Consider the following 27,007-nt stretch of genomic DNA (forward strand, 5'->3'; position numbering starts at 1 on the left):
CCGCTACCTTGATATAACGTGACCCGATATAACACGAATTCGGATATAACGCGGTAAAGCAGTGCTCCGGGGGGGCGGGGCTGCGCACTCCGGCGGATCAAAGCAAGTTCAATATAACGCGGTTTCACCTATAACGCGGTAAGACATTTTGGCTCCCAAGGACAGCGCTATAACGAGATAGAGGTGTATTTGGAGTGGAGATGGAGGAGCGTGTGTACGATGGGGAATTAGGAGGAAACTTCCCTGGGGGTAGATTATCCCGTAACTGCCTACAGCAGGTTTTCTTGAACCTTTCTGTAAAGCAGTTGGAAGCAGCTGCTGCTGGCAACAGGATAGCGGACTAGATAAATCCCATGTCTAGTAATTCCTTTGTTCCTAATTGCACTAATGAAATGGTAAATATGACTGCTTATGTTTGTGCATGGGCCTGGGGAAGAGGAACATACAGTGACAAGAAAAGCCTGCTGTCCTCTCTCTAGAAATGAAGGTTTTCTTCCCCACACTAGCTCAGGTAAAGTTTAGTAAATATTAATCATATATTAATATCCTCTACAAAACACACAACTTCTCAGTTAATGCAAAAACTAAAGGAAAAGAATTAAGGTGATTCCACCATGAGCAGCTCTCCTTCATATTTCATTGCTTCAATAGTGCAGCCAGTGGTAGGTGTGTTATGTCTTGTTAGTGCTATTTAATTTGGAAAAAGTCAGAGATAAGGCTGTAACTTGATTCCCTCTGAATACAGCAAAGGGAGTTTGGGGCCTAGCAGAATCACTTTCATTCTTTTTTCATTTTTAGTGTTTGCATTGCTTGAAAGTGTGCCCTAAATTAGTGAACGTGGTTTTGGGTGGGGAATTTTAGTTTAAAACACTGGTTTCAATTTGAGGGCTGGGGAGTAGGCATAGCTAGCAAGCCAGTGAAACAACTGCATCTGTTTTGGCAAATTTTGTACACTCAGCACAGAGAACTGTAGCTGACCCTTCATCTTTGTCTAGCACTCAGCCTCCTGCTGGATTGGGTGAACAGCTTTGAGCACCAGGTGTTTAAACTTTAAACAGAACAACTGTAATTGTTAGCTCTCAGCCAGCTAGGCAGGCACATACACACCAATATCCACTGTTTTGTTCAGTTTTGCACAAATATAAAATTTGAATAGAGCTCAGGAGGGGTGGGTTTGCACCAGAATAGGCCTGTTCCACTCTCCTTAAGGCGGGCTGTTTTGCTTGATTGCTTTTTTTTTAAAGTTGGCTGTATTTAACTAGCTAATGTATAAGATTTAGAGCTACATCCACATAAACGTCCAACTGCTAAAAGCAAAGCTATGCACTGTAGGCTTAAGGCTTAAATTACAGATTTAGAAGTTAAAAATGATTCCCATTAGTGAATAGCCTCACCTGTAGCTTTCCAGAAAATTACATCTCTTCTGTAAGAGGGTGGTAAAGTTACTTTTCCTATCTCAAAGGTACTAAATCCCTTCATTATAACATGTAACCAGCATAGTGGAGCCACTCTCAGTGCCTTCATAAAATATAACGGTAAGGTTATTGTTACTGTATCATGGCAACAGGCCTTACGATGTGACGTGTTTCTATAGTAGCAGCAGCATGAGGCTCAAGTGCCCACCTTTCTGAAAAGCTTCCATTTGAGTGAGCAGGGTCTGTATAGCCCCTTTTAGAGCTTACACTTTAAAGGCAAACTACTCATGTCAATAACCTCAAATTGAGGACCAGCGAAGCAGCACTTCTTCTGGATTTCTAACAGCACCGAGGCATTAAATATTTTATTCATATCCATTGCAACGTATACAGAGTCAGTGATGGATAGGAGTGCTTTTTGTCTGCAATGTGGCGTGTACAGCTGATCTATAGTCGTGTGTAGTAGCCAGTTGACAGCCTTGCTACAGCCTGCACTGTGGAACAAAACAGATTAATTCTTTACTGAAGAACTGGTCAACCACAACGGACCATAACCAAAATACCTGATTGCATCATGTCCAAGTTAAAAGCCAACGCACGTCTATTGTTGCTGTGGCTTATGAACAGGATTCATTTGTTAACTAAGATTCCCACGCAGGGAAAATCCTAAGGAACCAAGAAATGGCCAGCAATCTTCTGCTGAGGCAGCAAAACTGTCCAGAGACAAATGAGAACGGCAGCTCTATAATATGAGGAAGAGGGAGCAAAAGAGCTCAATCCTCAGTGACTTCTCTTGCCGCACGCTCTGGATCAGCATTAAACTTTCTGCTGGGTATGAAGAGGTTTGAAGAGCTGCTTCAGCTGTTTTTTCCTGTCATTGTTGTAGCCTGAAATGAAAGCATTAACAAAGTGACAGATGACTTAGTCCCTCCAAAGGGTGAAGAGTAGCGATAATCGCCTACTTTCAGACAAAGCTGTGCTCCAATCAGTTAGCATGAAGCTACAGCCAGAGAAAATACTGAAGGCATATTTAACTACTTAGTGCTATGTGAAAACCTGCAATAGGTGCTTTCTGCCTGATTGAATTGGGCATTACTACAGGCTACTAAACAAGAATATGCAACCAACATTAGAAATGTGCACAATAAATAGTTGTCACAATTGTATTATGGACCTTTGGGAATCGTTTTTAAAAGGAACTGGCAGGTGAAGAATACCTGTGCTGGCTCTCGCAGTAAGGGGTTCCAAAAATCTAACTACTGCCTCCACATCAGCTTTTAACACTCCTATAGTTTGATCATTTACACCAAAATTGGAAAATATTCACCCCCGCACACTTAGCCTCACATGAGTACTACACTCTGCTAGCACTATGTGATAATTCACACCCGGTCCTTTTACTCTTGAGGGAAAAGTATGTTTTGCACTTTTGATGATATCTAAACAGTTAAAGACCTCGAGTGAGATGCCCTGCCATCTGCGTATGAGTGAAGTACCTAAATGTGTGTTTGCCATGAAGCTTCCGTTTACTGGTGTATCCACATTCCCTTCTGCTCTACTGACCGGACCATCATTCCACATCAGGTCAAAGCCCCCAATACGCTTCTCCTTCCCTGTCAGCCTGCAATATCAAATACAAGGTGTTAAAGTACATGAGTAATGGCTGTGTAGCTATCTGATCCACTGTCTGCACATTGGCTGGAAACCTGTGCAGATCAGGGAGAAAACCAAACAGCTGAGAGCTGCAATGGGCAGCTATTTACTATTAATATCTTGGGTTAGCACAATTGCACAGTCATCCTGGGACAGGAGGCTGGACACATGAGGCTTGAAAGGAGAGATGTGTGGTCTGAGCAATAGACTGGGAGCCAGGAATTCCAGTTCAAGACCCAGCTCTCACACCACCCTCATCTGTGGCCCTGAGAAAAGGCCACTGGGAGAGTGCTCTCAGTGGTTTAGGATACGTCACAGGGCAGTAGCACCAAGTGGGAGAGGCAAATGCCAGCATGACAAACCTGTAGCCTTGAGTACGATTGTTTGCCTACAGAAGCCAGAGGACTAGCTCAGATACATTTCACACACTTTGGTAAGACTCATGGAGAGCAGTACACTTGTTTTTTCACCCACCTGCCCTCCATGTCCACAATATGCAATGTGTCCTTGAGAAGGCGACACTTGAGCTCATAGTCCTCCTGACTACTGGCAGTGAGTGAGGGAGAAGCATTAACCTCAAGAAGCCAGCTGTAAAGAGAACAGCAGTGAATTAGAGGGAAGCAGACAGCTAAGCAATCTGTCCACCTAACAGAAATGCCTATCTATGGAAACCTCATGGCACTGCTGGAGAGCAGGAAGGAGGGAGTGAAGTGATAGGAAATCTAACCCCAAACATCATTCCTATACACAGTCAAAGAACATTCTGAGCTCAACTGTAATAAAGAGAGAGCCCCTCCAGCACCCTAAAAAGTATACAAGTAAAACTAAAGACTAGATGAAACAATGCCCGCCCCATTAAATCACAGGGTAAGTTTGAACCCTTTCCTCAGTGCAGGGATGTGAATGTATCTTGGAAGTAGTTTCCTAACAAACTGCTATATGACTACCTGGATCTGGAAGTACCCAATAAGTTGCTCAGATGACAGTGGCAAACTGTAGTATTATAGTTACATCACAGTGATTCAGTCCAGTTCACCTCAACTTGATTTGTTTCTTAATCAGTGGAAGTTACACAAGCTCGTTCTGTGCAGAGTGTCACTGCAGAAGCAGTAGTTTGGTTTGAAGCTACGACTACAGCAGACTAGCTTGTACAAATTTGGGTTGTTACCCGAGACCACAGTTGAGCAGTGTTTATTAGCTCACTTTAAATAAAGCCGTCCCCAGTGGCACTGCAGAGACATCAGACTGATGCTGACAAGCCATTGAGGGTTGTAACCGGAACGCCGGCTACCACACATTGTTAGAGGGAGGGAGAGGAAGAAACGAGAGGACGCTTAAAGTGGCACTTTCAACTTAAATTATATGTTATACAAAGTTCCTTATCAATGTTACTAATAGCTCTTTATGTGATTAAAACTGAAAATCTTAAAAATCTAATCTTGTTGCTTTTGCTGCTCTTTGTTTACTTCTGCAGTGAAAGCCTGTTCTACTGTCAGGTTCCCAGTGTTGCAATAGTTTGGTTGCAAACACTGCAGCAGGAGGTTGATATGTTTAAAAGCACATTTTAATTGATGTATATTTAAAAAACAATTACATTGTTTCTAGTAGTCACATTGTGAGAAAGTTTCTTTTTATAAAAATCTAAGTTGAACCAAATTGGAATGTATGATTTCTTGTTACAATCTCTTAGATTCCTGGGGAGTCTGTTTCCCATAGTCTTCAACAGGAGAAGTACCCCACCACGGTCTAAAACTCTGTAATGAAGGCTGCCTCTTAGCCAACACTTCACATAATTACTTTTGAGGTTATGGCAAGTGTACTTAATATCTAGTCCTATCAGTCTAATACTGGTGCTTGGCTGAATCTCAGTGTTCATGGGGGTGCTGCTGGAATACATAGTTACTGGAGGAGTTAGTAGCAGTGGGTTTCCCTTCACTGGCCATTGCTAAGCTGTTTAGGCAGCCTTCCATTTACTGTATGCCACCTGTATGCTCACTAACATCCTTACGGCTTGAGATCCTGGTCTATCAGGATGTCGTATCCATACAGTTCAAAACAGTGTTTGTCGCTGATGATCACTTTCTGAACACTCTGTAGGCTCTTGATGAAAATGTTGTCCATTTCTGCAAAAAGAGTCTCCACCACTTCTGCCCCATGCTTGGCAGTCAGGTACTGTCGGAACCGCTGAATCATCCACTTGCAGCCCTAACACATACAAAGACAACTGTAACATGCTGTTCCTACATATGTGACCATGCATTTCCTTGCCTACCTGAAATAATCACTCAATATTCTCTACAGTCAAAGGACAATTCTGGATAAGAAGCCAAACACCCAGAATCAGATGTTACTCCTCTCAGTGCATCTTGGAAAGGAATAATTTAACCTTAGTCTAGAGAGAAACTGCAGTCTCTGCTTGGAAAGTGGAGTAAAACCAACACTTAATCTCAAGACTGGAGTGGTATCCTAATAGTGATCATCATCCCACCTTCTCTTTCCATCAGAGTTTCACAAGACACACATCTAGGACTTCCCTTTCCAAAGGACCAAGAAATATTAGGCTAGAGATTTAGAGGAGAAGCATATAACATGGAAAGTTCAATGCAAAGCTTTGTTTCTATGAACTTTTAAGTATCTCAGATTCACAAAGAATATTTAAAGCTGATCTCATTTGTTTAAGATTTTTTCTTTGTTCCGACTGCAGGTCCCTCAGAAAAGGGGGGCAGCAATCACAGATGACCTCTGAAGATGCTACGCTCAGCTTATAGCTGTGGTAATAGCAGTGAATGCTAAGCACTACAAGTCTGGGTCTCTGACAAGCATTATCCAAAAATGAATTATTTGTGGGGTCAGAATGCCCAACACCACAAAGTAGTGCACACTTGTAATGGAACAGTTAGAGCACAGCTCCCACTCACTGGATCTCCTAAAACATCCATCAATGAACACATCCATCGGGTATCCGAGGACAGCCAAGGCAGAGCGTCCATACAGCACATCCTCAGGGACTACCAACCTGCCATATACACTGCACAGTAGCTGGAACAACGAGGCCAGAACAGCTGCTTGCTTGCATTCCCTGAACTACGCACCATCACCATAGTGTGTACGCTTGGACACAGGCTGGGTCAACTGAAATAGCCAGTAAGTTTTCACTCACCTTCTCTGGATCATAGTCAGGTGCAGTCTTCTGCACTGCTACATTGGTGAGATGCACATCTGGCAGGAGGAGGAGGTAAGGATCGTGGAGACAGAAAATGACACTCTAAATAATTAGAAATTGAATTTGAGTCCTAAGTCAGTCTCCTGTGCTCCTTATGCCAATGAATCTCTCCTCCCTTCCCTAATTGTGGAGCTTATACCCACCACTGTAGGGAGACATCTTGGTGAAAAATTAAGAGAAAATAAATACAGATAAAAATGGAAATCTGGAACAACTAGTAACAAAGCCCAGAGCAAGTTTTAGCCCCCACTGGCTCTTGTGATGGACTTACATGGAAGCTCTTCTCCTGGGAATGCAACCTAACCTCCGTGCAGAGCACCGGTGCCCAAGAATCTTGGAGACCCACTCTGGATTGCCTCATTAAAGCAACCCACCTTTTGATCACACTGAGCAAGAATGAGCAAGTTACTAAATATTTTACTAAGGAAAGTGGTGGATTCTCTCTCTTGATGTCTTCAAGTCAAGACTGGATGCCTTTCTGGAAGAATAAGCTTAATTTTAGCCAAATACAAATTATGTTTTCGTTAAACACAAGTTATTGGGCTTAATACTGGGGTAACTAGGTGAAATGTAATGGGCTGTGATTAAGGCTACGATTTAGTCATGGGTATTTTTAATAAAAGTCATGGACAGGTCATGGGCAATAAACAAAAATTCACGGCCCGTGACCTGTCCATGACTTATACTATAACTACCCCTGACTAAATCTTGGGGGTTGGGGTCTCTGCTGGTGGCAGGCGCCTGGGGAGCTGCTACTGGGGGGGCAGCAGCAGCACCAGCAGCAGGGGTCTCTGAGCAGCGGCTACATCCGGGACCGCTGAGCAGCGGCTGTTCTGGCCACCCCCGGGACCGCTGCTCAGGCGGTTCCCAGGGCAGCAGCTGGTGTGTTGGCCCCTTGGCCACTACAGCAGCGGCTGGTGCGGCTAGCTGCGGGGCTGCCCGAATGGCTGGCTTCAGAGCCGCTCCAGCAGTGGCCGGTGTAGCTTTCCCTGGGGCCACCAGAGCAGCTGGCCCCGGAGCCAGCTGCTTGGGCGGCCCTGGAGTCAGCCACACTGGCTGCTGCAGATGTCACAGAGGTTGTGGAAAGTGACAGACATGAAGCCCTAGCTGTGATATCCAGGAGGCCAGACTAGATGACCCTTCTGGCCTTAAACTCCATGAATCCATGAAAAAAGCAGGCTGCAATAAGTGCACCCGTACTACGAAAGTGGGACTGATCTCCCACGTTTGGCCCTAGCTGACTGATGTTTCTGGAGATCCACTGATACCAGTATTCCAAAGACAGAAGGTGAGAGCGAAACAAGATGACAGCAGAATAGCCAGTGAGAAACAAAAGCAGAGGATGAGAATTCTGTAAGTATCCAGAAGTCAGGAGCTTAGAGATGAGGGTACTTGTTCTTCTGGATCCCTTCTTCACCCCCAACCTCACAAAATACTAAAATGGTAGATTCCATTACTTAGCAACTGCCCTGAAACACACAAGCAGAGGTCAGGATACAATGATCATCTATGCTACTTAGAGTGAAGCGTGTGTTGGAGAAGCGAGCAAAGCCGTCCCGGTATAACCAGGCCTTCAGCGGGATGTACTGAGAGAAAGGGGAGAGAGAAACTGAGGGTGAATAGCAAGAAAATCCAACCCAGTCACTGCAATAAAAATAAAATGGACTTCTGCACTTACAGACATCACTAGAACATAAACTCTCAAGTCAAACTTTCGACCTGCGAATCAAAGAGAAATATATAGCAATATAACATAGTGAAATTTGTGCTAAGTCATACCTAGTGTTACAAAAACCCAAATTGGAATTTATCTACACACAGCCATGCACCAAAATAACTAGATGGGTCTTAAGTCACACCTTTTGTTGTTTTGGTACAAATCTGTGTATGGACATGAATTTCGGATTAAGACAATTTAAATCAGTAGGATGCTCTTGATCCAAAATAAGTGGCCACATACAGACTTGCACCAAAACAACAAAAGGTTTGCGCTAAAACCTTTTGGTGCCTGGTTGTATGAAGACAAGCTCTTAGAGAGGAACCTGCTACCATATGACAGTGGGGCTGGACTTATCTTTAATGTGTGTGGCTTGTATTAGGTCTAATTTTTGTTCATCGGATCACCTCTGTATTCTCAAAATCTTTTGGGGCAGGACCACTAAACTACCACACCAGCAGCACTGACTGTGTGCAGCATTCTACGATTCACATTTAAATCCATAAATAGCTAATTTCAGGCAAGAACTGACCATATAAAGTCTTAACCTTCATCAGACAGGTGATCTGGGGATCTCCCTCCCTATGTGACAGGAACATCATAGGTAGAGTGTCTCTCTCCACATGTCAGGCAGATACAGACTGAAACAAGCATCTTACCTCCTATTAAATATGGGTTTTCAATATAGCACTGAGCTACATAATTCTCTACTTGAGTTTCATCTTTCTGATCATCTGTACGGACCCCATCCTGCAAAATAAAACAAGTTATTTCTTCTCCGTGGACAAGACTGAACGAGGAGAAAAATCAAATCACAAGCACTCACAGGATTCTCCAGTCAATCCGTCCCAGTTTTAGATTTCAGATCAACGACAAAACATCCCACCTTTTGTTTTGTTGGACTGAGAAAATCTGTTATAATCCCGGTGGATGGTGATAAGTGTTACATGTGAAAGCTGTAGATGGGGACAGTAAGTGACTAGTAAAGGTACGTAGATAAAGTTACAGTTGGAAGACCAAAGCTCTAGGTCAGCGGTCCCCAAACTTTTGAGGGTCGCACCCCCCCTTACCCCTGTGTCCCCCTATTCTCCTGAGCCGGGGCCAGAAGCGGGACCATGGCTGGGGGACACAGACAGGGGTAAGGGAGCCGAGGCTGGGGCCGCAGCTGGGGGTGGGTCGGGGGCAGGAGTGGAGCCACAGACGGGCTGCAGTGGGGGCCAGCAGCCGGGCCCACGGCCAGGTGCTCCACTCCCGGCCTTGGCCCTGGGCCAGGAACAACCGCCGGCCAAGGCTGGGACTGGGGCCACGGGCACTGGGGCCGGGAGCCAGGGATGCGGCTGGGGGCCGGACTGGAGCAGAGCTGGGAGCGGGGAGGGACTGGTTGCACTCCCTCCCCGCCCACGTGGGAACTGGCCCGGGCCCTGCCACGCTCCCCTGGATGGTCCTCCACCTCCCCGTAGGGGGACGCATCCCACACTTTGGTGACCTCTGCTCTAGGTGGACCTTCCCAAAAAAAAAAATTTGTGGTGTGAGAAGAGAAAGTACATGTTTCACCTTCCTCCAGTCAATGACATCCTTGAGTTTTCGGAACAGAAAAATGCCTTTCCCTTGTGACCTGGCAACCTGCAGCATAAAGGAGAAGGGAAGTGTTAGTCGCGTTGTTCTTAAGTTTTCTCACTCGCCTCCAGCTGGGAGCAAGTGGTTACTGAAATAAATCTTATTTCTGTAGCACCATGGTCGCTAACAGAAGATCCAGGTTGCTGCCCTTTTTACAGTTGTTGGCAACTCACACACACAGCAGTTAGCATTCCCTTCAGGAACAGATGCTGTTCTCTAAAAGGTAATTATGGAAGCATCTGTTGCGCACCCTGATTCATCATTTATTTATTAAGCACCCAGTTGGCATTCTGGGTGCTGTACAAAGTTAAAAACAGGAGACTCAACAGAAGGCATTGGTCAGTAACACCATATTGTGGCACTGGTACAGCATTTATTATTATTAATTTGTGTTACCTTAACACCTAGGAGCCCTAGCCATGGATCTATTTGAAGGGCTGTCTTTTGGGTAAAAGACAAAACCAGGGTTCTGGCCACTTAACATCATTTAACTTCTGTAAGAATAAGAGTGTCAACCCCATTCCTGGACAAATTCCTACTCAGGTAACTAAGTTCTCCCTGCAGTTTCACATAGGTAATTGTATCCTATTTCACTTCCTGTCCTGAACTGTTGTGTTGTGCTGCTTGGACCGAATCCTGAGAGGTCAAGGATCTCAGAATCAGGAACTTAAATGCTGCTATTTGAGTGGTGGGTGAACTGGTCCATATATTTATGCAGGCATATTGTGAGGCTTAACGTTTTGTAAAGCACTTTGAGCTCCTTGGATGAAAGGAGCTATAATATTAATATTAATTATATAAAAAGTCAGCCAAAACCCCACACAATTCCAGTTCAGAAGAATAAGTCAATGCTTTTCCATATTGTGTTTAAAAAGGCTGAAGATGCTATTTTATGTAAAGCTATAAAAAGCAAATACTTGATGGTGTGTGGTGATATAAGGGTTTTAATGGGATGGTGACGGGATTCATGAGTGGGAATGCCATCCGTTTTACAGCCATTACAAAGGAGAGGCAATAAAACCTTTACATCACCACATACCATCATGGGTTTTGTTATTCCACATTTTAGACAACAGTTACCTTAGATTTTGTAAGTAGTTTAATAAGTTTTTATTGGGACTATTTTTCACATCTGTCTGTGTGTAAAGCCAGGTTGCCTTAGTTACTAGCTACAGGCCATGGAGTGACAGTAAAGTTACATTTTAAAAACCTCTAAAAATGAAGCTATTTTCTATAAATCCAGGGTGACGTGATTTTAAGATCCAATCCTTCATGGCCTTAGGAAGATAGGCCGAGGATAGAAACAAGCTGCTTTACCCCATTGGAACTCCTGGAATCCCAGTTCTCCAGTGTGATAAAACAAGTGTTTCTAGCTTCAAACTGCCACTGAGCCAAGACAATAGATCATCTAAGTTTAAGTTTCCATTTTTCCTGCTGCACATTTGTGGGAAAAGAAGTAAAGTGGCAGAGACTTTTCCCCCTCTTTTCTTTCAATGGTGGCTCTCTGAAAGTAGCTCAGATGTTAGATGTAGTCTAAGGGGAGATGGCTTAGTGGGCAGAATGGGACCAAATAAAAGAAGTTAATCACACAATTGCAGAAATACAGTAACACAACACGTGTTTTTGATTTAAGCTATATTTGGAGTCTGTGTGTGTCACAGTAGCATTTAATGAGAAAGGGGATACAGCAACAGTCCATCATGAGAGATGCGAGTAAGCTACAACAAGCTGCAGGAGAGAATGAGCTTGAAACTCACCAGGTTTGCATTGCACATTAAAAGCGGCCTGAAGCTGGCTCTGACGGACCACCTGAGGAAGGAAATTCCATGGACCACCCACTAAGAAAGTTCTATCACCAGCCCAACAAGAGCTCAACCCTGGGACCAGAATCACCCCCCACCCCAAACACAACTGCAACACACACGGGCTGAGACTGCAAGATCTAGGTCCTTTCAAGAGCACAGAGTGACATGAGGAGTAACACAAAGTTTATTTTTACTTGTGAGTTTTGAGGTCAGCCACAAACTACTTCATTCCAGTTGTCGGTATACTTTTTGTGGCCACAATCTTCTAACATATTCTAATTTATTGTATTCAGATTATTTCCAATGATAATTGAGGTTGTGGGCACAAAATATAAGCTTAATATAAGGTTTCTTGTTGCTGATTAACCCAAATTAACATTTGTAGACTTGGATAATCACTAGCTGTTATCCTCATGGCTGTAATTAAATTGTTAGTTTGCATAATTGCCTCCCATTCACTACTTATAAACCCACTCTTATTGATAGGCCTGATCTGCAGAGTGAGACAAACTGTCTTGTCCCCTCCTACCAGACCTGCTGTGCAGAGCAAAGTAACTGTCCTGTTAAGAACCTAAGACTGGCCATACTGCATCAGACCTAGCCCAGTATCCTGTCTTCCAACAGCAGCCAGTGCCAGATGCTTCAGAGAATGATCAGAACAGGGCAATGTATCGAGTGACCCCCATCCCTTGTCATCCAGTCCCAGCTTCCTTATCCTCCATGAACGTACCTAATTCTTTTTAACCCAGTTATTCTTTTGGTCTTCACAACGTCCCCTGGCAACAAGTTGCACAGGTTGACTGTGTGTTATGTGAAGAAGTCCTACTTTATGTTTGTTTTAAACCTGCTGCCTATTCATTTCACTGGGTGACCCCCGGTTCTTGTGTTAGGGTTACCTAAGGGGTAACTAACACTTCCTTATTCACTCTCTTCACACCATTCATAATTTTATAGACCTCTATCATATCCCCCCTTAGCTGTTTCTTTTCTAAGCTGAACAGTCCCCGTCTTTTTAATTTCTGTTCATATGGAAGCTGTTCCATACCCCTAATATTTTTTGTTGTCCTTCTCAGTATTTTTTCCAATTTCCTTTTTTGAGATGGGGTGACCAGATCTGCACGCAGTATTCAAGGCGTAGGTGTACCACAGATTTATATTCTGGCACTATGACATTTTCTGTCTTCTTATCTATCCCTTTCCTAATGGTTCCTAACATTTTATTAGCTCTTTTGATGGCCACTGCACACTGAGCAGATGTTTTCAGAGAACTATCCACAATGACTCCAAGATCTCTTTTTTGAGTGGTAACAGCTAATTTAGATGCCATCATTCTGTATGTATAGTTGGGATTATGTTTTCCAGTGTGCAGTATTTTGCATTTATCAACATTGAATTTCATCTGCCATTTTGTTGCTCAATCATAGAAATGTAGGATTGGAAGGGACCTTGATAGGTCATCTACTTCAGTCCTCTGCACTGAGACAGAACTAAGTATTATCTAGACCATCCCTAACAGGTGTTTGTCTAACCTGCTCTTAAAAGCTCCAGTGATGGAGATTCCACAACCTCCCTAGGTCATTTGTTCCAGTGCTTAACTATCCTTACAGTTAGGAAGTTTTTCCTAACGTCTAATGCTAACCTAAATCTCTCTTGCTGTAATTCAAGCCCATTATTTCTTTTCCTGTCCTCAGTGGTTAAGGAGAACAATTTATCACCCTCCTCCTTGTAACAACCTTTTATGTACTTGAAAGCTATCATCATGTGCTCCCTCAGTCTTCTCTCTCCAGACTACACAAAGCCAATTTTTTCAACCTTTCCTCATCGGTCATGTTTTCTACACCTTTAACTGTTTTTGTTGCTCTCCTCTGGACTTTCTCCAATTTTTCCACATCTTTCCCAAAGTGTGGTGCCCAGAACTGGACAAAATACTCCAGTTGAGGCCTTATCTGTGCTGAGTAGAGAGGAAGAATTACTACTTATGTCTTGCAAAAAGAACGAGGAGTACTTGTGGCACCTTAGAGACTAACAAATTTATTTGAGCATAAGCTTTCATGGGCTAAAACCCACTTCATCGGATGCATGCAGTGGAAAATACAGTAGGAAGATATATATACAGAGGACATGAAAAAATGGGTGTTGCCATACTAACTATAATGAGAGTAATCAGTTAAGGTGGGAGTACCCAGAAGTCACCTACTACAGGACAGGCCCAACAAAGAAAGTAACAGAACACGACTAGCCGTCACCTTCAGCCCCCAACTAAAACCTCTCCAGCGCATCATCAAGGATCTACAACCTATCCGGAAAGACGATCCCTCACTCTCACAGATCTTGGGAGACAGGCCAGTCCTCGCTTCCAGACAGCCCCCCAACCTGAAGCAAATACTCACCAGCAACCACACAACAAAAACACTAACCCAGGAACCTATCCTTGCAACAAAGCCCGTTGTCAACTCTGTCCACATACCTATTCAGGGGATACCATCATAGGACCTAATCACATCAGCCACACTATCAGAGGCTCGTTCACCTGCACATCTACCAATGTGATATATGCCATCATGTGCCAGCAATGCCCCTCTGCCATGTACATTGGCCAAACCGGACAGTCTCTATGCAAAAGAATAAATGGACACAAATCAGACGTCAAGAATTATAACATTCAAAAACCAGTTGAATAGGGCAGCGGGGGGCAGTCAGGGGCGGGGGGGAGGGTTGGATGGGGCAGGAGTCCCAGGTGGGCCATCAGGGAGCGAGAAGCGGGGGGGGGGGTGGTCAGATAGGGGGCAGGGGTGGGTTTCTTTGATATTTTCCTCCCTACAAGTATGTTATATTTAATTACATTATGGTTGCTATTACCAAGCAATTTGGCTATATGCACCTCTTAGACTAGATCCTGTGCACCAATTAGGACTAAATCAAGAATTGTCTCTCCCCTTGGGGGTTCCAGGACTAGCTGCTCCAAGAAGCAGTCATTAATGGTGTCTAGCAATTTTATTTTTGCATCCCACCCTGAGGTGACATGTTCCCAGTCAACATGGGGATAGTTGAAATCTCCCATTATTATTGGGTTTTCTAGTTTTGTAGTCTTTCTGTTCTCCCTGAGCATGTTACAGTCACTGTCGTCATCGAGTTAGGTGGTCAGTAGTATATTCTTCTCCTATACTCTTACTAGTCAAGCGTGGAATTTCTACCGTAGAGATTCTATTATACTGCTTGATTCATTTAAGATTTTTACTATATTTGCCTTTATGCTTTATTTTGCATATAATGCCACTCCCCCACCAGCATGACCTACTTTGTCATTCCTATATATTTTGCACCCTGGTATTACCATGTCCCATTGATTATCATTGTTCCACCAAGTTTCTGTGATGCCTGTCCTATCAATACCCATGTTGTGAGTCTCACGGATGGGTGTACATTTAATTATGCACTGTGGTACAATATTCATGATGTTAAACGTTTTGAATCATCTGGCAGCAGGATGGCATTTCTAGGCTCCATTCACTATACTGGCAATTTCTAAAGGAAGCACATTTTTTCTTGGTCCCAAGGAGATGCATCCAAGTGGAATTTACTGCATACAGCACAACTCCATTTATCTCTGGGTCTCAGGGGAGAAATGGGGTTTCAGAAGACAGGAGGAGCCAGCCACTGGATTCAGAAAAGGCTCTTGCTCCTCAACCCTAAAGCACAATGAGGAAGAAATGCCAGCCAGTTACAGACTAGCTGGCCTTGCTAAGGTTACAGTCAAGGGGTGAACAGGCTGCTCTCTGGGTCCCTCATCCCAGAATGCAGTGAAGAGAATGCCAATCAGCTTTTTAAACTGGCTGGAATTGAAAGGGTTATATTAGGTACAGTGTGTCTCCTTTAAAGCTACTGGCTTTCTTCTCCAGTATTACTTCAGGGGTCACCATAGACTTCGTTAAAACAAAGGTCCAGTTAAACAGAGTTCTATTTTGTGCACACTCACATCTGTGCACACATGGGGTTTAACTGACTTCAGAGGAGTTCTGCTAGGGATGAATTTGTCCATACAGTGAGAGCCCCTGGGGAGTTCCCTGTTGCTTCAGCAAATCAGCACGATCTGTATCTCAACATAGCCCCACCAATATCCACACATTATGTTTTCACAGTTAGGTTACTTTGGCTCTGCAAATAAATGGGGTTATTTTTCAATTTTTGAAATAAGTTATTACAAGAGAAGACCCATCAACCAGGAGATAGGAGAAACAGCACTTTTGACCACTGACCATAGGCACGAATTCTGAGGGTGCCCCAGGGCTGGAGCACCCATGGAAAAAATTAGCGGGTGCTTAGCACCCACTGGCAATAGACCTGCAGCCCCAGCCAGGGATCAGTAGTTCCTTTGTTCTTCAGCTTTTGTAGCCCCAGGGCTTGCTAAAACAGAGGCTGACCCAGCCCTGCTTCAGCCCTTGGCGTGGGGCCCCTCCTCCAGCAGCCTCAGGAAGCTGCTCCACTGCTCCAGCCAGAGTTAGGGGCAGGCGAGGGGGAAAGCCATGCCTGATCAGTAGGGATGAGACCTTGCTCACCTGGATCTGGTGGCCCCGCCTCCTACCTAGATCTCCTGGGCAGGCTCCAGCTCCCAGCAGGCTCCAACTGCAGGCAGCACTAAGTGAGTCCTGTTTCAGGCAGAGGGAGCCTTGGAGGGCCTGCTGCAGTATCAGGAGAGGGGGAGGGGAGTCCACCATCAGAGCAGTTTGGGGGTGGGAGGGCATACAGAGTCACTGCCACTGCCTTCCCCCTTTTCTACCAGTGCCACGCTGCTCTCTCTGCCTAGGTGGGGAAGTGTCTGTCCTCAGGGGTGCCATTTAGGGAAGGGGGGAGACTGTCCTGGCCCCCCTGGATAGTAAAATTCTCATCCCTCCTTTGCACCCATGCATCCTTTATCCAAAATACTCATTTGGCATGGATGTTAAATAGGTGTTAACAAAATGAGACAAAACAGAGTTTTTCAAAGTGTGATTTAAAATCCCTTCCCCTCTCCATTGCTCAGTTTTCTGTCCCTTGTCTCTTGTGATGTTATCATTTCACTAGTTCTCCTGTTATCTGTGGGTATGTCTACACTGCCCACGTTACAGCGTGGCCGCGGCCATGCTGTGACGTGGGCAGCGTAGTCATGCTTTGTCGCCGGGGGAGAGCTCTCCCAGCGATAAAAAATAACCAACCCAGATGAGGGGTGGTAGCCTTATCGCTGGAAGCACGGCTCCCGTCAATAAAGTGCTGTCTATACTGGCGCTTTTCAGCCCTAAAAGTTTTGTCACTCCAGGGTGTGTGTGTGTTTTTTCACACCCCTGAACAACTAAAGTTAGCACTGAAAGTGGCAGTGTAGACACAGCCTTCTAGGCTTTGGACTAGCATTTGTCCGCCTGTTGTAATTGTTTGCCAATTGCTTGTTAAGTGGCTGTAAATGCTAATCCAGATGCAAACATTTGCAAAGTATCAGGACATGGTGGCTCAACCTCTGGCAAACCACAAATTTTGTGCCCCAGAACAAACATTTGTGGGGAGACTCAGTTATCAACACAATTAGCATTTACAAATCAATGAGATCGAATTATAACTGGACCACCAACTTTAGTTTAGACAGAGACAAAGCATGAGTCCCCCAGGCTAGACAGGACCTGGATTTTTAATATAAAAAGGGGCAACATAAATGTATCTTCCCTTCCCAAAACAATCAAAAAACACTTAAGCCCCCAAATCTTCATGCCTTCTTTATACATCAGAAGAAAATCAAACAAAGGCACAGTCTCAGTTGTTGCCCCTTTACAGATCACCTTTAAAAATGAAATTATCCTTTACATTCCTAATTCCCCCAAATCAGGGTAACTGCTGACTTTGTGGGGCTGAAAGACTGGATCTGGGTGTGAAAATTTGTCCCTTTCCAGCGTTGCATGTACATATGGAACAGAGTGCTGGGAGCACAGCAGAATGGGTTAGGGTAAGAGAAAGCTGTTTGGGGAAAGAGGCCCTCAAAAAAACCTTGTATTGAAAATAGCCACAGGGTTGGTTTGTAGTCAAGATTGTTGAGGTTGTTTAAGTGAGATACAGGATAATTTTAGTGGGACTGTGACATCCAAATTTTACACTTCTTATAACTTTTTTTTTTTTTTTTTTACACATACTTTGGGCTCAAACTATGGCTCTGATCCTGATATTACTCTCTCGGGATCAATCATGGATAATTTCCACCACCCACTTCCCTTTTGGGGAAGCAATACTTAAAAAGCTATTCAGGGACTGGGGTAGAATTTATGATGCAAATTTAGGTCATTTGATCAAGAGGTTCCCAATATATGTCCTCCCCCTGCATTGAGCTTCTTTTAATTTTCAAAGTACTCTAAAATCCACATGCATAATGAGATTATCTAGGATATTGGTATGCCACAATAGGGGCAACGGTGCAAGTTTGGAATAATTTGGTTCAGGCATTCTGCAGATACTGTCCTCCCCAATAAGAAATTTTTTTAAATATTTCAGTTGCTCTAAAACTGACCTGCATAGTGAGATTACCTTGAACAATGGTATTCCATAACTGAAACTGAGGTAGAGGGGAACTCCCATTGAGATGAATGGGTCATTTCACACCACTCAGCGTTATTGTGTGAAATGAAACAAAAAAACTTCAAAAATAGACTTCAACGAGAAACTGCAGAACTAAAATTCATTTGCAAATTTAACACCATTAATTTGGACTTGAATAGGGACTGGGAGTGGCTGGCTCACTAAAAAAGCAACTTTCCCTCTCTTGGTATTGACACCTCCTCATCAATTATTGGGGGTGGACCACATCCAACCTGATTGAATTGGCCCTGTCAACACTGGTTCTCCACTTATAAGGTAACTCCCTTCTCTTCAGGTGTCAGTATAATAATGCCTGCATCTGTAATTTTCACTCCATGCATCTGAAGAAGTGGGTTTTTTACGAATGTTTATGCCCAAATAAATTTGTTAGTTTTAAGGTGCCACTGGACTCCTTGTTGTTATTGTGTCAGATTATTCATCTCTTTGGAGCATCCTAATTCATCTGAGCACACCCTACTGATATGAATGGGCCATTCCACACATCAACAGGACTCTGTACTGCAGAGGGCTTTGCAGAGCCCGTTCCTTTGAACTAGCTCCCTGAAGTAGATACAAAATCTGGGGCTCCCTGCTATTCCTCTTGCTGTCTCCAGCTGGTGGATGTGCTCCTCATAGCCCATCAGTTACCATCCTCCTTTCTTCCCATGGCCCTTCCAGCCCTACCAGGGCATGGTGGGGCCAGGAGGAGGGCAGAGCTGGTAGCTAAAGTGGTAGATCATTCCCCTCCCACAGGTGCCCTCCAATCATGCCCCCTCACTAACACCTCTTCCTCAAGAAACATGCCCCAAACCATGGTTAATGCAGGTCTTGTTTACACTACAGCGCCTCTGCCAGTATAGCTATGCCAGCTAGACTTACCCCTGCTTAGTACGCTCTTCAATTCAAGAAGTGTGTTTCAGATTCCTGCTGGCACTGCCAGTCTGACGTGCCTTCTCTGGCTTGTCAGATTGGGTTTATATCTGCTAGTGAATCACAGCGCCACTCATTAGACTACTTCCTGGGCTGGTGAACCACCTGTGGCTCATTAATTTTATACCAGTGTAACTCCACTAATTTCATGGGGGTTGCTCCTGATTTACACTGCTACAAGTGAGGAGAGAATCAGACATAGGCACAGACTCCATGGGTGCTCCCGGGCTCAAGCACCCGTGGAAAAAAATAGTTGGGGTGGTCAACACCCACCAGCCACAGCTGTTCAGCTGTTCTACAGCTGGCATGGGGCCTCCGGGAAGAGGGCGGACTGGGGACAGGAAGAGGTAGAGTGAGGGCAGGGCCTCAAGGGGGGGGGGGGAGCAAGAACAGGAAGAGGTGGAGTGAGGGTGGGGCCTAAAGGGAGGGGGTGGAGTGGGGCGGGACCTTGGGGCAGAGTGGGGGTGGAACACCCACCAGGAAAAATAAAAGCACCTATGCCTATGCCCACCTGGCCAAGAGCAATGCCTGCTATGGATTTGTGTGCATACTCTTCTCTTCCCACAGAATACCCAAGTGAGCAATGTCTCCTCTGAATTGTCCCCGTGGACAGGACCATACGTACTGGTTTCATAATCCAGGTGATGCCAGGATTCTTGCGAAATTCTTCCACAAACAAGTGGTACTCTGATGGCATCTCAAAGGTCTTGGGGAAAAAGTCACATTTTGTTGCCTCCAGCTTTCCTGCCTCTCTTTCTATCTGCTTCCGAAACCTCTTCAGGTTCTTCACTATGTAATTCTTACGAGTCAGCTGAGTGGAAAGAGAAATACAAGAGCAGACTCTGCAAATGTTAACACAAATTAATCATCACTCTTCTTTCACTTGAATTGCCCAGGAGATGAGATGTTTCTGGTGATATTTGGTAATAGATCTCAGCAGTGATGCCACAGGAGTTAACTAACTGAGAAAAACAGTGGGTAAAGTTAGGGATTCTTTCTTTCTTTGTGGAAGAGTCTGCATGGTTGGTGTGTGCGTGGGTTTTGGTTTGGGGTTTTGGTTTTTAGTTCTCAGGAGGCGCAAGGGGAAGCTGTAGCAATCCACAGTGCATTATTTCTGGTCTAAAGCCTTTAGGTGTAGCTGCTATGCTGATTTCCAAGGCAAACACCAAGTTTTAGGGCCTGTCTATACTGAAAATTCAACCATCTCAGATGACCTGGTTGCAATGCAATTGTCCTCAGATATATTTAAAACAGTTCCATTTTGTAGTGCACATGGGACTTTACATGCATTTCTGCTTCTGCTAAAGCCTTGAACATGCTACATTCTGGAACTATGCTAGAACTGTCCCAGGAAGAACTGTGCTACAACACAGTTGTCCTTGTAGTGTACAGTTGGTCCTGGATTCCTGAGACAGTCCAGCTCAGCCTTCATGAGATTTATCAGATGTGGAATACAATAAATCTAGTGTCATGTTCCTGGGCAAAGCCACTCTTCTGTTTCCTGGAGTGACAGAGGTTGATAAATTCTGAGGAGGGGTTAGCACAGCAGTCAGGAGGGGATTAGGTTTCATGGCAGGGAATATTACAAGGTATTTTCCATCAACAAGCTTTTTCCATGGAAGTTTACTGACTATTTCCCCAAACCATCCTGACCCGTATGTTTCACTCATAGTGGTTTCTTACCTCGTAGTGGTTCCGGAAGTGGCAGATGCGAACATGTTCATCCATGTAGGTATGGTCAAAATTCTCCCGAAGCCAGCAGACATCACACCAGTAAAAATCCCACTCACCCTCCCTATAGAAAGAGGCAGAGAGACAGCCAGTAAGGCAAGCACTAAGTTCTAGGTCATCACCACACCCACCCTTCTTGACAGCCACCAGCTGTCATGACCACCTCTGCTTCCTTCTCTCCTTGCAATTTTTACAGGCTAATAAAAAGCCTTGGTACACATGATTAATCCATTTTTTTGTTCATTTTGTTCTTTAAAAGTTTAGGCTCTGAATGTTAATGGTTCCCATTAAGACCAAGCCTGTTTTGGTCTGAATATACCAATGTATTAGGTATAAACAAAACAGTTATCATATTGATTCTTGACTACCAGGAGTTCAACTGAAATCATCCAATTAGTTAGAAAAGCAGAAGCAGGACTTAGAATGGAGTCATCTACAACCAGGCAACTCCGCTGAAGTCAGTCCCCTCAAATTCAATGTGTGGCCATCTTCCCCCTGAGTCAGTACTACATTATTTAATTGTATATATAAGATCCTATTTAAGGGATGACAGATCAATAGCAACAGAACTAAAACTGAAAAACTATAGTCAGCAGTTCCTAGTCTTCAAACACAACAAATCAGTGAAAGAAAGAAAAAGCTAGAGACAGGATAAATGACCGCAATACTAAATTAGAGCCGGAATGAGAGAGACTGTCTGAAGAAAGAGACTGTGTCTGCACTGTAATTTTCAGCCACATTTAACAATAGTGGTCAAACACAGCTTCTTCTTCCCTCATCGAAGCAGAATTGAGATCAATTGTTCTGCTGATGTGGACAGTGTCACTCAGCTTCAACAAACCAGTCAACAAGCCTTCGTTCGGAAAAGGGTTAACCACACTTTGTTGAAAGGATGCTGAACTCATAGGACCTGCTCCACAGCAGCAATGCCACAAAGTTCAGGATGAACTGACAAGGAGTTATGTTAGAGACACATTTGCAAACATGGTTGAAAATTCTAGTGGAGACACAGTTGAATATGACAAAAGACTAGGGAAGGCTAACCAGTTGCAAAGGGAAAGAATCTGGAGCTTACTCTTTTACTTCAACCCATCCTGGTCTCCGACGCAGGATATCTAAGATGGTGTTTGTGAGCGCACATTTGAATCGGATGCAAGCTCTTGGTTCTCTGTGTGGGGGAAGAAAAAAAAGACACCATACACTCTGTGAAGTCCAAGAGCAAACCTGCCACAAATGCAGATCTGGATTCTGTGCCTTGTTCTGCCACAGGCTCCTTGTATGACTATAGGAAACTCACTTAGTCTCTTGTGCCTCAGGCTCCCCATCTGTACAATAATGATAATAATACTTCCCTATCTCACAGAAGTGTTGTGAAGATAAATTCATTAATATAGACACGGTGTTTATATACTATAGTGAAGAGCATTATAGGGAAGCCTATAAAGAAAATAAAATTTTAAAATGAACTATGTTGAGACAACCCAAATCATTTTCATGTACGCCTTAACCAGTATATGTAAATATAGTGTAATCTCCTGAAGTGCAGAGCATCTCACTCCCCTTTTTACTCTGATAGTTCAGACCTTCTAGTTATCCTCGAATCCAGGGGTTCTCAACCTTTTTCTTTCTGAGGCTCCCCCAACATGCTATAAAATTTCCAGGGCCCAGCAGACTCCGGGTAGGGCTTGGGGCTCTGGGATTCAGCTGCTGGGGTGGTGGAGGGGGGGAAGAGAGAAGGTGGGGGGCTTAGGGCTGCTGCCCCATGAGATGCTGGGCTGCGGGACTGGGGGGCTCAGGGCTTCTGCCCTGCGGGGCTCCCAGCTTTAGCTCTACGGAGTGGAAATGGGGGACTCGGGGCTTTATCCCGGCTTTATCCCCACAGGGCGCTGGGTCTGGGAACTTCTGCCCGCCGGGGCTTGGGGACCCACTGAGATGACTCATGGACCCCCAGGAGGCCACAGACCCCTGGTTGAGAACTGTTCCTCTAATCAACAAGATAGCCTATATATTAGATAAAATTACATTTCAGCCATACCACCTTGTATTATGATCCCATCCAACCCTGCAGATTAAGTAAAAGGTTGGTTAGTGCATGCACTACTGGATGTGAGCTACCAAGGAACACCTGTGTGCTGCAAGGAATGGTCCTACTGACTCTTTCCTCTAAGTCTGTAAATAATCAATGCCCCTAATTGTGTTATGGAGTGCTATGGTGCTGGAGGTACTATTTTTCAGATAAGATATAAAAACAAGGTACTGACCACCTGTGGTCATTAAAAACACCATGAAACTGTTTGGGTTAACTTCAGTCTCCTGGTCAAGTTCCATCTCAAGTAATTATTTTGCCTACCTAGAATTTCCCCGGCTGATTCAACTGATACTGTCTATTTCTTGTGCTAAATTGTTATACACTGTTACCAAGCACTGTTAACTATTTGCTGTACTTCACCCCAGATGTGGCTGCATTTTAGTGGTGCATGAAATGATTCCCTACACAGAATCTGAACATCAGTTTATTACATTTGGGATTCTTTGGGATGATGCAAGATCATGATTAGTGCTGGACAGAGAAACATATCTCGTTTCAGGGGGATTTTGAAATTTAGTTTCATTCCAATTTGGAACAAAACCCCAAAATTTTGAAATTCTGGAGCCCTGGCTCTGGGGCAGTCTGCTTGGAACTGCAGACCCTGGAGCCCTGAAGTCTAAACTGGGGAGGGGGGGGGAGGGGAGGAAGGGAGGAATCGATCTAAGATACGCAACTTCAGCTACGAGAATAGCATAGCTGAAGTCGATGTATCTTAGATCGACTTAGAATCACTTACTTCGCGTCCTCGCAGCACAGGATCGACGACCGCGGCTCCCCCATTGACTTTGCTTCCGCCTCTCGCCGAGCTGCAGTTCAGCAGTCGACGGGAGAGCGATCGGGGATCGATTTATCGCGTCTACACTACACGCGATAAATCGATCCCCGATAGATTGATCGCGACCCGCTGATCCGGTGGGTAGTGTAGACGTACCCTAAAGACTCGGAGATAGTCCTCCTAGAGGGCTACCCCAGAGCCACAGACTCTGAAAACTCATCATCCCCAGCAGCCTGCCAAGGAGCTGGGCAGGCAAGCTGGCAAAAAAACAGGCAAGTTTCTGATGGAAACATTTTGAGACCTGTCTAGTTGCCAGAGGAACTTTGTCAAAATTGCACTGACTCCACAAAATATTTAAATTCTGACAAAATTGTTTCATCAGAAATTTTCCAACCAACTCAAATCATTATCACAAAGATATACACCTCTACCCCAATATAATGCGGTCCTCGGGAGCCAAAAAATCTTACCGCGTTATAGGTGAAACCACCTTATGTCGAACTTGCTTTGATCCGCCGGAGTGCGCAGCCCCGCCCCCCTGGAGCGTTGCTTTACCGCGTTATATCCGAATTCATGTTATATCGGGCCACGTTACATCGGGGTAGAGGTGTATTAGTAAGGAATATACAAGCCCAAGAATCTATGACCGAAGTGACAATACCAATTCCTATTTGAAAAGAAGAATGACCATCAAAGGCAGGCAAAACCCTGTTTACCAGAATAGTTGTGGCGGGAACAGTGATTGCACAAAGGCCACTGACCATTCTTGTAATGAGAAACAAATGTGAAGTAATACACAGTATATACCCACCCTCTTCATGTCCACATGCAAACATGTCATTCAATCTACCCTTCAGAAAAAGAATCACTCACCGTTCTTTCAGCTTCTGGTAGCCATAGGACCCTTTATGGCCTGCATTCTGCAACCAAGACAAGTAGAAAAATAATTTATAACAATTAAATGGGGGAGAATAAGGCAGGTGCAGAATAAGTTGTGGACAGCTCATTGGAGGGCACTTTGTCCTGTGCAATTTCACCAGTATCTTTAGTTTTCACTAGGATGCTGGCATATACAGCACTTGCCAATCAGGGCTGAACCTGACCCAAATTTTTTAGAGCAGGGACTGTTTTCAAGCATATTGTTAGCATTTAAATAACAACAGCCATGCCAACATTGATCATTCCAAAATCAGGCATCAGCCCCCCCCTCCAAAAAAAAAATAATCATGAAATTTTAAAAAAATGCATTTGGTGTTCTTTTGATTTGCCTTCTGGATTTCAGCCTATCAGGGTTCCCATTTTCAGGCTTTTCCCTGCAACCACAAGGGTTAGAGACTTGCCTTAAAATAAAAAGGAAAGCTGCGAGTTTCCTGTAATCACTTGCCTCCAGGAGATGGGGCTTTAAGGCACACGCCGACCAGGACAAGCCGAGCCCGGCAAACCTGTGGCTATTGGCTTTGCGTGGCGGACCATGTTTGGGGCTGGCGGATTGGATGCGGACACACATTTTGTATCCGCGCAGGGCTCTAATGACAAGCGCCAGGAACACCGTCCCAAAGGGGCGCCCTTGATTTGTGCAGGCCGGGCTGCTACTCGGGTATCCCGGGGGCTAGCCAGGCTGAGAGCGCTTCCCCAGCCCGTGGGGCGGCCTGCCTCGCTGCGGGGCCCCGAGGGGAAGGGGAGGGCGCGCGGCCCTCACCTTATTCTTCGCCATGGCGCCGCCACCCCGCGCCTGGGGTCAGCCCAGAGCCGCCGCCATCTTGCGCGTCTCGTCCCCATAGCAACCAACCTCTTCCCCCGCCCGCCGCGCTGGGGGCGGGGCCAGGTGCCGCTGCTCGTGCCCGGGCGGCCGGGGGCGAGCCCGCGTGCCCGTGCGCCACAGGGGGCTGCCTCCTGAGCGGGGGGCGCATTAGGCCCTGCCGAGGCAGTAGCGGAGGGAGGCTCCTGGCTCACACAGGGGAGAGCGATTCCCAGTGGTCAGAGCAAGCGTGACAGGCAGGCGCGCCACAGCCTCTCTCTCTCTGCCACTGACTCCCGACACAGCCCCCTTGACTCCCTTGGGAGTCCTGCCTGAGGAAGAACTGCAGGATCACGGGTTCTGTTCCGGGCTCTCAGACCTTTGTCAAGTCACTTGCGCTTTCTGCCTCAGTTTCCCCACCTTAAAAGGGCAGATAATGTGTCTTCCCTGCAGCACAGTGGTGTCATGAAGTGCTTTGAAATCCACAGCTGATGGGTGCTAGCAGGGTACAGGCAGCAAATGTGAAAAATCGGGACGGGGTGGGGGGTAATAGGCGCCTATATAAGAATAAGCCCCGAATATCGGGACTGTCCCTATAAAATCGGGACATCTGGTCACCGTAGGTGCTAGAGAGACAAAACATTATTTCTTTACTAAAAGGACTTAAAGGGAATCTACCTGCAGCCTATTTTCAAATGCACGCTCAATTCTTTTTACACCATTTCACTTTGTCTGGAGCCTGCTGGCTGGTTATTTGTACAGCATTCAGTGTACATGAAACTTTACAGTAGGCAGAATGTGAAGAGGATCCCTGCCCCAAAGAGCTTAAAGTCCTAAAGCAAGGGTCGGCAACCTTTCAGAAGTGGTGTTCCAAGTCTTCATTTATTCACTCTAATTTAAGGTTTTGCGTGCCAGTAATACATGTTAACGTTTTTAGAAGGTCTCTTTCTATAAGTCTATAATATATAACTAAACTATTGTATGTAAAGCAAATAAGATTTTTTTAATGTTTAAGAAGCCTCAATTAAAATTAAATTAAAATGCAGAGCCCCCTGGACTGGTGGCCAGGCCCCGGGCAGTGTGAGTGCCACTGAAAATCAGTTCGCGTGCCGCCTTCGGCACGCGTGCCATAGGTTGCCTACCCCTGTCCTAAAGGCACAGTGGATACAGTACGGGTATAAAGTAACAGTCACAAGGCTCTAAGCATGTCCCCCATTACTATAGTACCAACTGCCTCACAATCTTTAATGGATTCAGCTTCACAGCATGACGCAGGGCTATTATCCCTGCTGCACACACGGGGAACTGAGCAGCGGTGGCTCCAGGCACCAGCTCTCCAAGCGCGTGCCTGGGGCAGCAAGCCGTGGGGGGCGCCCTGCCGGTCCCTGTGAGGGTGGCAGTCAGGCAGCCTTCGGTGGCATGCCTGCGAGAGGTCCGCGGATTCGGCGGCAATTCGGCAGCGGGTACGCCAAAGCCGCGGGACCGGCAGACCTCCCGCAGGCACGTCGCCGAAGGCAGCCCGCCTGCTGTGCTTGGGGCAGCAAAAAAGCTAGAGCCGCCCCTGGAACTGAGGCACAGAGAGACTAAGGGATTTGCCCAAGGTCACACAGGGAGTACCTGTGGTGGAGTAGAGAATCAAACCGCAATTGTCTCAGTCCCAGACTAGCGCCCAACCAGATCCAAAGTCCTCTAAAGTTCAAAAGTGTTTGGATCAGGAGTTTTG

At 45.3% G+C, this 27,007-nt stretch overlaps 1 protein-coding gene across 1 annotated transcript; it reads right to left on the reverse strand.

The window, feature by feature from the left end:
* Positions 1-2,231: 2,231 nt before the first annotated feature.
* Positions 2,232-25,260, reverse strand: TTLL9 (tubulin tyrosine ligase like 9). Its single transcript, XM_065414865.1, has 15 exons — positions 25,246-25,260; positions 24,420-24,466; positions 21,758-21,850; positions 20,635-20,746; positions 19,577-19,762; positions 9,563-9,631; positions 8,668-8,758; positions 7,970-8,010; positions 7,790-7,877; positions 6,229-6,287; positions 5,077-5,273; positions 4,272-4,355; positions 3,543-3,656; positions 2,912-3,036; positions 2,232-2,302 (listed from the first exon to the last, which is right to left on the reverse strand). Exons 1-15 carry the CDS (start codon positions 25,258-25,260, stop codon positions 2,232-2,234), a joined length of 1,392 nt encoding a protein of 463 aa, XP_065270937.1.
* Positions 25,261-27,007: the final 1,747 nt, after the last annotated feature.

Source organism: Emys orbicularis, chromosome 12 (assembly GCF_028017835.1).
Source record: "Emys orbicularis isolate rEmyOrb1 chromosome 12, rEmyOrb1.hap1, whole genome shotgun sequence".
In the NCBI taxonomy this organism is placed as follows: Eukaryota; Metazoa; Chordata; order Testudines; family Emydidae; genus Emys; species Emys orbicularis.

Bases quoted from the DNA above. Each gene is read 5' to 3' on its own strand.
- TTLL9 (XM_065414865.1), bottom strand. The intron at 8,011-8,667 runs GTAAGATGCTTG...TTTGATTCGCAG, and splicing joins AAACCCATATTTAATAGGAG to GTCGAAAGTTTGACTTGAGA. The intron at 6,288-7,789 runs GTATCCTGACCT...TCCTCCTGCCAG, and splicing joins AAGTAGCATAGATGATCATT to ATGTGCATCTCACCAATGTA.